The 10075-nt window shown below is 36.9% G+C and overlaps 1 protein-coding gene and 3 long non-coding RNA genes across 5 annotated transcripts; 3 read left to right on the top strand and 1 right to left on the bottom strand.

The window, feature by feature from the left end:
- Positions 1-1978: 1978 nt before the first annotated feature.
- On the bottom strand, positions 1979-7177 carry LOC118563757. Of its 2 annotated transcripts, XR_004931414.1 has the most exons (5): positions 6845-7177; positions 6362-6583; positions 5827-6009; positions 3985-4126; positions 1979-2342 (listed from the first exon to the last, which is right to left on the bottom strand). XR_004931414.1 is itself a non-coding variant. In XM_036139621.1 (3 exons), exons 1-3 carry the CDS (start codon positions 7099-7101, stop codon positions 5853-5855), a joined length of 636 nt encoding a protein of 211 aa, XP_035995514.1. In that variant the 5' UTR covers positions 7102-7169; the 3' UTR covers positions 5711-5852. The 2 variants fall into 2 exon arrangements, 1 of the variants encoding a protein (XP_035995514.1); XM_036139621.1 differs by lacking the exons at positions 1979-2342; positions 3985-4126 and having other exon boundaries at positions 5711-6009; positions 6845-7169.
- On the top strand, positions 2302-4014 carry LOC118563760. Its single transcript, XR_004931416.1, has 3 exons — positions 2302-2481; positions 3351-3537; positions 3928-4014. It is a non-coding gene; the product is annotated as an uncharacterized LOC118563760 (long non-coding RNA).
- Positions 4323-4623, top strand: LOC118563759. The gene is made up of 2 exons (XR_004931415.1): positions 4323-4423; positions 4518-4623. It is a non-coding gene; the product is annotated as an uncharacterized LOC118563759 (long non-coding RNA).
- On the top strand, positions 4690-5485 carry LOC118563763. The gene is made up of 2 exons (XR_004931419.1): positions 4690-4860; positions 5417-5485. It is a non-coding gene; the product is annotated as an uncharacterized LOC118563763 (long non-coding RNA).
- Positions 7178-10075: the final 2898 nt, after the last annotated feature.

The following is a 10075-nucleotide window of genomic DNA, read 5'->3' as shown; positions in this document are numbered from 1 at the left end:
TATCGTTTTTTTATCTATGTGGCTGGTCGAAATCGCGTTAAAAATGCTACATGTAATAAAAATCAAGAGAGTTTCACAGTATGCTGCGCGCCTCCAGGATCCGAGAATCCGGCGAGAGCAGTCACATGACGAAAACAGCTGTGATGTCACGGTAGTCAAACATCCTCAAGCGGCTATCAAAAACCACTACTTCACGCATTGTTAAGTAGTCTAAAAGGATCGTTAAAAAGTCATTACAATGGTGTATTGTACTGCTGCCAATTGTAGAAATGGCTTTGGATCGGGAAAAGCAATGTTTAATTATCCGAAGGACCCGGTTTTGCTTCAAATTTGGATCCGAAAAGTAAATAGATTAGACAGACATCAACCGGACAATCTGTGGCGTCCAAGCCGATACAGCAAACTGTGTGCTGATCACTTCACGGCAGATTCTTTTGTCGTCAATCCTGATCTCGCAGCATCAATCGGATTCAATATATCAAAATTACAGCTTAAACCAGATGCCATTCCTACCCTGAAAATGGGGCACCCCGAGCCCACAGACACGGTGAAAAAACGTTGAACGTCGGCCTATGAAAAACATCAACGAGCTGAGGTAAACATTAAAATATATACATTTTAAAATTAAAAATATATATAAAAAAATCTAAATTAAATATATTAACATTAATATAGCTAGCAAGTATGTATTTGTTGAAGCTTTACCTTTCCATCAAGTCTCTACACCTGCTTTTCCATGCTAGAGAGAAAGAGGGGGTTGCTAGCAGGTTGCTAGTTCATCCCAGTGACAAATGCACACAAACACAATTAAGAGTAACCCGTTTATTTGGACTATGGGAAGAATCAGGAGTAGCTGATTTATTTTTATTATTTTGTCCTCCAGTTCTCCAGTTTTCTTGAACGTAACATTGCTGGTCAAGGACTGTAGGGCCGCCTTCTGGGGCTCGAGGTCCACAGACAGGTTCTACAGAAACAGAGAGATTAGATGTCAATTCATGTAGGCACTGCCAAATAAAGACAAACTTTTAAAACCAAATCCTTTGCGCATATATATATATATATATATATATATATATATATATATATATATATATATACATACATACATACATACATATATATATATATATATATATATATATATATATATATATATATATATATATATATATATATATATATATATATATATATATATATATTATCCACTGTAATCTCTTCCATTACTTATATTTCAGACAGTTAGCTGTGCTCTACAAGCTTATGAGGCAAGTGTATGTCAAATGGAGTCGTCGGATGATGCAGAGACTTGCTATGAAACCGACATCTCAACGAATGCCAAGCCTAATGTGTCTTTTGAACTACCTCTGACCACCCATGCATGTGTACAGACAATGTCAACTGGAATGGTATGTAGGACTGAGTCCAATATAAATTTTAAAATTCCTTCCATAAAACTTAATTTTCTCTACAAAAGACTTGGGAATTAGAATTATATAATTCCCAAAGATCTTTTGAAAACTTATTTTCAGAATTGTAAACATTTCATTTTTTATTCATTTTCAGCATAAAATGTCACAGACTGAAACAGTTGTGAAATGCACTAGATCATGTCAAACTCCAAAATCCTGGCATGTCACTCCAGTTGCCAAATGTCATCGTGGGACCCAAAGCCTGCTTTCAAGAGCAAAGGATTTTTCCTGCGAGGTTAAGCTCGGCAACTTGGTTGAAAAGAACTGTTCTTCAATGGAAGTGGATTTTTCAGACGACAGTAGTGCTGCTGCTGATGATGATGATGATTTAGACTACATTCCTGAGGAAGATGAAGACTCTGACCGAGATTTTGAAATGCAAATGAGCGATGAGTAAGTAAAAACATCAAATAACACAATGGATTAATTTAAAATTGTGATCATTAAATTTTGTATTTATCTTTTTTTGTTTAGGGAATATACTCACATCCCTATGAGAGCGAGGAAGTTCATAGTCTTCGAATCGTGTCTTCAGTCCCTCCTAGCCTTGTGTTTTTTATGTGGGAATGCCTGCAAAATATTATCTACAAAGGTATCGGGCACCATGGTGACCTTGACATCACAGTGTAGTGTTGACCCCTCTCATGTGAAGACCTGGAAAAGTCAGCCATCACATGGCACCATGCCACTTGGCAACTTACAGCTAGCTGCTTCCATAATGTTTAGTGGATGTAGTACTGTGAAGGCAGTCAATTGTTTTAAATTTATGAGGATTTCAACATTCTGCGTCAGTACTTATTATAACATACAGAAGGCATACCTTATTCCAGCTGTGAATAGTCTCTTGTCAAAAAAGCAAGAGCTGCTCATCTGTGATGTCAAAAAAAAGAGCAAAGTCAGATTAGGTGGAGATGCCAGATGCTGCTCACCAAGGCACACTGCCAAGTACGGTAGCTACTCCCTTATGGACATGGACACCTCCAAAGTGTTGGACATGCAGCTTGTACAGGTAAGGTTGTGCTGTTAAAATACCCAGATTCTTATTTGATACCATGGTTTTTGTGAGCAAACCAACATCTGAGTCCACAAAAGTTAAAGGTATACTATGCAACCGGGGTTGATTTTCCAGCGAGGCTCCCCCCAGAGGGCGAAAGTAAAAGTGCACTGTCGTAAAGATGCTCAGCTGTTCTGGTTTCCCAGTCAAGCCAGGCGCGGTTGTTTTGAGCTTAGCAGACAGGCGAACACAACGAAAAGTAGAAAAAACGGCAGTACAAACAATGACTAACACAGTGAAGGTATGAACATCAAGCTTCCCGCAGCGCTATCTTGGCAAGGCGGCTGCCTCGCCAAGCCGCGGCCTCGCCAGTTTTATTATTATTATTATTATTATTATGTTTTTATGTTGGCGAGACGCTACCACCACCGCCAAGCCGCGGCAGCCGCCGCCGCCTCACCAGTTTTATTATTATATATTTTTTTTATGTTGGCGAGACGCTACCGCCACCGCATCGCCAAGCCGCAGCCGCCGCCTCGGTAGCATCTCGCCAACATAAAAAAAAAAAAAGATAATTTTCGCCGTAAAGCGAGACTTTTGAGCCTATGAGTGCGGGCCGAGGGCTCTTGCAATTGCAAGTGTGGTATTTCCCCCACAGACCCCCAGGGCAGCCGAGAAAACCTTTGTTCGACCTGAAATGACTCATTTAATCATCCAAAACGGTATGGAACACATTAATTAACTGAAAAATGTTGCATAGTATGCCTTTAACAAACAATATATATTGGATTTAGTGAACGTCATGTTAGCGTGGTTTTTAATTGAGTACTCTTTCAATTACAGGATTATAGATTAACTAATATTATGCTTAACCATTTTTTCAGTGTACAGAAGTGAAAAACTCATATGCAATGGAGTTGGAAGGCCTAAAGAGGTCACTTCAATTCCTAGAAGATGCTGGAGTCACTGTTACTGACTTGACAACAGACCGTCATTCCAGTGTTAAAAAGTTTATGCGCGAGATTTATCCCTCAATTAATCACTGGTTTGATGCCTGGCATATAGCAAAAGGTAGGAAGAATGGCTTGAATTATATCAATCATGGCAAAAAAGTAGGTAAATGTTTACAATGATAATATATCCATATTTCTAACATATACATATATACATATATATATATATATATACATACATATATATATATACATACATATATATATATACATACATATATACATACATACATACATACATATATACATATATATATATATATATATATATATATATATACTTTATATATACAATATATATATATATATATATATATATATATATATATATATATATATATATATATATATATATATATATATATATATATATAGTTGTAGTTATGTAAGGTTAGAAATATGGATATTATATATGGATAATTATATAATACATATTTACATCTTCCAGGTATTACAAAAAAGCTTGACGCATCATCAAAGAAAAAGTTATGTCACACCATCTCACCGTGGATCCACAGCATCTCCAACCATGTATATTGGTGTGGGGGAAGCAGTGATGGAAATGCTGAGCTGGTTGTGGCCAAGTGGAAGTCGGTGATGAACCACATTGTAGACATCCATGAACACCCATTTGAGAACTTTCCAACCTGTGCACATGATGAGTTGGTAGAGGACAGAGAGTGGATTGCAGAAGGTGAAAAATTATTTTCAGCTTTCTCAAAACTCAATCTCCTAAGGGCTTTTCATAATACTTCCTTCACAATCACTGCAGGTTCGAGGGCCCATGTTGAGGTGAAATCAATTGTCACTAACCGTACTCTGCTTGCCGATATTGGTAAATTGTCACCTCATGTGCAGACATCAAGTGTTGAAAGCTACCACAAGGTGGTGTGCTTCTTTGCACCAAAGTTCTTGCACTTCTTCTACCACAGTATGAATGCCAGGTAGGTTGCTTAAATCCTGAATGGATAATAACTTAACTGACATATTGTCATCCTAATTCCAAGTATTATTTCATCATGAAAATTTCTGTTACAGATTGATGCTTGCCATTCTCCATTTCAATGAGAATTCCAACAGACAGCAGGCTAAGAACAAAGCTGGAAAAGAAATGTGGCAGCTCTCATTTCCAAAGGCAAAAAAAGGAGAACCAGTAGCCAAACAAGTTAAAGTCCCTTGTTGTGAAGTCAAATGAGGGAGGAAGAAAAAAAAAAAAAATGCACTGTGTTTCACACGGACTTAAAAGAGGGACGGACAACAAGGAAGAGAGAGCAGAGAAGAAAGCAAGCCAGACAAAGAGGACGGAAGTTTGGGGGATCAGAGATCCTGGACACTTTGTGCAGAGGAGGACAAATCTGTGAGACGAGCAGAGAGGCAGCCGGTAAGACAAGCTGTAATGTCTATTAAATCAGACTGCAAGGTACCTCCAACAGGGCCTCCAGATTTGCCAGCTCATTAACACCCATTGACAGCAACACCTGAACTGAAGAGGTGGATTGTGGTGAAAGAAGTTTGGCTTTGATTGATTGATTGATTTTATAATTGCACTGATTGTTGTGTTGTTGAATAGTGGATTTGGATGTTAAGTTTACCTATTAATTAACTTAGCATCATTTAAGAAAGATTTGCAACTGGAAGCTATTTATATTTATAAAATAAATATTTATGACTAATATTGAAAAGTAGATATTTGTATATTTAAATAAATGTAATTGTAAATATTTATACGAAATGTATTTTAAAGTTAAAGAACTTAAGTTTAGTTACTTGTTCATTTAACTTTGATTACTTTGTGGGTTTGATTCACAGTGGTTTGCTTTGTATTGTTTATATAGATTACCATTTCCTTTGTAGTTTAAGTGAAATTAATTTAAGTAAATTAACTTATGGTTTAGTAATTGTTTGTTTATTTTTCTTCTTTTTGGGCTTGTTTAAAGGTTTTTACCTGCTTCTGGACCAATTTGCACATGTCCTGTCATTCACCAAATAAATGGAGGATAAAAGAAGGAAAACTGCGTGGTCCTTTGAGTAAATACCCTGTTTATAAAAGTCTGCATGACTTTGTCCATCCCTTTTTCAAGTGGGGAAGCTGCACAGATTAAAAAAGAACTTGACACTTGTACTTATGGTGTGTACTTGGTATAATGTTCAGTTTCACACTTGGCTTTTCAACCTTCATGCATGAAATGCTTATTGTTTCTATTTCAGCATACATTGATGAGTTGTTGGATGAAGTAATGGCTCGTCGGGAGGCCATACCTTCTTATGAAGTTGCAAGGCAAGATTTAGAAGCCCAAATTGCTCCTGAATACGTGAAAGACCAATATGACAAGGTCGATAAACTCACAGTTGTGGCAACAAGGAAGTCGAGGTTCACACAGTTGGGTATTTAAAACCAGTGTAGTCTGCTGACTCCCAGGTCTCTCTTATTTTATTCACTGCACAGGATGGAAGAACTTTCCTATATCCTTTTCCAATGCGTCCCCAAATCCATCTGATCATTCTTCTATATGCAATGTACCTGTAAATCCTAAAATAGAAAGAAAATATGATGCAAAAAGTGTTTAGACCTGTAATAAAATTTCAAAATTATTGTAATGCTGTTTTAAACTAGGCCCTACTTAAGTGATATGTTCTGAATGTAATTGATGTTATATTTGTTTGCTATGTACATATAAATGATTGTTTTTGTGTTTTACTAAAGCAATGTAGTTATATTTCAATGTTTTTTGCTGTTTCCAAATAAAATATATAGGCCTCAGGTGCAGAAACAACTGCATTTAATTTACAGTAAAATAACTACATCACAGGTGCATACAGTGTAGGACTAGAATTTAGCACTAATACATGTATTTTCAATAAACAATTTTTCAACTACTTACTCGTTTACTGGTTCATCATTTCCAAGAGGACCATGTCCCTCCAAAAATTCAACAAAAGATGCCTTGAGGACATACTGGTTGAGGCAGTTTCCCTGAAAGCCTTCGTGTAAGGTTATACATTGCAGCCCAGCTGACTCGACTTCCTGATCAACAAGGTGCGTTTCTGTGCAGCACTTGCATTCATCCACTGTGGGCATAATCACACAGTTGCCACATTTGCACCTGTAAAATATAAACAATCCCGATTCATAATCACCCACCTAAAAATATGAATTAGCAATGGTCAAATGGCTAATGTTAGTTTTTGTCTACTATGCCTACAGTACGAGGTTGCTTAAAAATTCAAATCAAAAACACGAAAGAAGTATCTTAGCATTAGCATCAATTTGAATTTAATTAGATATAAAAGCAATTTAATCGACATCACTCTCAAAGGGGTCACTACTCGAAAGTCAAAAAAAATCGTAGAATCAAAAAACATACCAGTCAGTATTTGTCAGTCGATGGGAACGGTCGTCAATATCCTCTTCACTGGCAGATTCTGAGTCGGACGACGACGATGTCGGCCTTCTAGCGTGGTCATCATCGCTACTCCTACTTTCTCCACTTTCCTCGGTGTTGTCCCGTAATTCACGCCTAACTAACGGCTCAAACGCATATGGCTGGACACAGCACTCCTCGTTTTTAACATTAAGTTGGCTCGCTTCGTATTCGTCCTCGTTTAAACATACAAACTCCATCGCAAAGGTGAAAAAATACTGACACGCTATGTAAAATGACCGCTTTCCGACTACCTCCTGACTAGTGTGACGTCACGGAATTCTACAGCGGCTCCTCGTGGGTCACGTGACTGAATGAGGAATTTTGCGTTGTCTGCTATTTCAGTGAATTATTTTGTGCTATAAACAAAAAAAAGTTAGAATTTATTATTTTTTTCACTTGTGATGTTTTTAATTTTGTACATACTATAAAATGAGAAACTATAAGTATGTGGTTTTCTATTTGAACTTTAAGCCACCTTGTCACGGGTTAATTCCAAAAATAAACAAAAAACTGATGGCTCAGTCGAAAAATAGCCTTCGTGCTTTTATTTTATTAGTCCCCAGGTGAAAAAAATGAAACAATGTTGATCTTTCCAAAAAAAAAAAAAAAAACACAAAAACAAGTATTCACAAGACTACTTACAGGACAAACTTACTCAGACAGCCAACACTACCATGGGATCCAGCATCATCCTCTAGTGAGCTCAGCTCCCCTTTAAATACCCCTTTAGCCCCTCCCCCGGGTAAACCAAAATACAAATTAAGGGGTTTTAAGGACAAAAAAATAAAAATAAAAAAAATATATAACAAGACTCAAAACAGTTTTCTGCATAGAAACTCAAAAAATATTAGCCAAAATGACTCCATACAAATCTACAAAACGTCAGGAACATAAACAATATAAAAATACAATACTAACACCCAAAATGGTTAAGTCCTTTGTCACGTGACTGGCGAAGCGCGCTACTCTGCGCTATTTCCAGCATGACGTGGAAGTGGTCCGGTTTGGTCCCTGGACCAGGAACAGCAGGAATGAAGCAGAGGCAAGAGGTGAGTGTGTGGAAGCTCGGCGCCAAGTGCGCTCCTGGCACCGCGCTCCCCTGAGCCAGAGGGAGCACGGACACGTTGAGTCTGGGATGGGCGCTTAGTGGCGCTCCATCACACACCTTTTCTGGAATTGCACTATTAGTGAAACCTTTTAGTGTATTAAACATGTTTTCTTTGGTGCTTGGTACTACATCAAGGTTGTACATCATGTTTGTAAATTTAAAAAAAAAAATGTCCTTCCCAAAACCTCCGCTACAAGCGTCACAGTGCCCTCTAGCAGACTGACGTGTAATCTAAACATAAAACAAAAGAGTTAGAATCTCCCTCTCTTCTTAAAGACCAAATAAATATTAAATAAAACAAAAGATTAATGCCTGTATAAGACTCATGGCAATAAAACCATTAGACAATGCTGTTAGAACAGTTTTAATATCATAAGAATATGAAATAAACCCATTTATGGAACAGACCAAAGGACCAACATCCTTTATACGCTCACGCTTCCTCCTCTGATAGTCTGCCAGTCAGTGTTTTGTTTGAGACAACAACACCTGATTAACTTTTTTAGCTTGCATCAGTTCTTTAATAGAACTGATTTCCAAGCGTAGCCTTTCCTCACAAACAAACTGAGTTAAGTGCATTGACATGAAAGAAATGATCAGTGACACAGATATTTGGTAGGAGGTAATCAGTATTACCAGCATTATGTTCAGAAAAGAGTGTAGAGACAAAACTGACACATCAATCCCTTCAGACATACCCAGTTTGACCTGCAAGTGTATTTCTGACTTTTCTCTTAATTCTCTTTGACTGCCATGAAATGGGAGAGAACCGCCTATTATCACCAATTAAAACAATGAGGTACGCAATTTGGGTACCCCCTCTGAAAGATTTCTATCAGCTTGTTTACCTTTACCTATTCCAAGGGGAGGCTCACATTCAATGAGTTTGAAAACCCCTACTCTATATCAGTACTCTCATGTCATCAAATAAAATTCATTAAATTAAATGGTGTTTCCATGGTGACACGAACATCTGTAGTTCTTTTTAGGTTAAATTTACAATTAGGCCAACATAATGACACAGCAATGGGGAAGTAATGAGAGAGAAGAGTTTTTAAATAATGTTTTATTGATTTTTTTAGTGTAGAAGTTTGCTTGCAGCTTGTTACAAAAAATCCCCCTGATTGTTTATTCCACTTTCCCTGAACACCCGTCAAGTTTCATTTTCAATTTCTAGATTCAGGAATAAGCGTTATTCCTATAAAACACAGTTTGTGTTTCCTATAAAAGTTTGTTGTTAAACTTGAACAATTAAATGATTTCTAGAACAGAGCAGGTCCTTGTCAGTAGTCTCACATACTGATGCTCAGAGGATCGAGCTATTAAACAACTCAAAGGCAACAACAAAGGTTTCTAAAGCTCTTTTAATTGGACATTTATTTCTATGGTTCCTGCTATTAGGACCCAATTCTTGTGTATTTATGATACCTTAAGGCAGGGGTGTCAAACTCATTTTGGTTTAGGGGCCGCATACAGCTTAATCTGATCTCAAGAGGGCCACACGAGTAAACTCATTGCAAGATTAAATAGAACTAATAAAAGTGGACTTGTTGATTTTTATATTAAATGAATCTCACTTTTACACAATATATTATGAATAACCTCAGCGTTTTTAAGAAAAGTATGCAATTTCAACAATACTTTTACTCAGTTAAACATTTACTTGTGCATTATGTATAAGAACTGATCACAGTGATTGTACAATGTTGAAAAACAGTTATTCACATTTTTTGGAACTTAAAAACACTGTACTGCATGACAAAATACATCAAACAGATAAAAATTAAGAAATTATTTAAAATCAAATTTCCACATCTGAAGCTCAGTGCTACCGTCTGCTGATTAAAACACAGCGCCCCTCGTGGACAATATGGGAACTGCAGATTTTCAATTAAACGAAGTACATGTTTTTTCAATAATTGTTTTATCATTCTCTTCCTCTTATCTCCTCTTTCTTTCACCTTTTCTTTTTGTTCTTCTTGTTCTTTCTTTCCTCTCCTACTTTCCCATTGTAGTGTCCATATCATTTGAAATATTCCCCGCATGAATTATAATAAAACTAT

This window comes from Fundulus heteroclitus, chromosome 7, assembly GCF_011125445.2.
Source record: "Fundulus heteroclitus isolate FHET01 chromosome 7, MU-UCD_Fhet_4.1, whole genome shotgun sequence".
Classification (NCBI taxonomy): Eukaryota; Metazoa; Chordata; class Actinopteri; order Cyprinodontiformes; family Fundulidae; genus Fundulus; species Fundulus heteroclitus.
The sequence above is the reverse complement of the archived record's forward strand: the minus strand, read 5'-3'. Positions and strand labels throughout refer to the sequence as shown.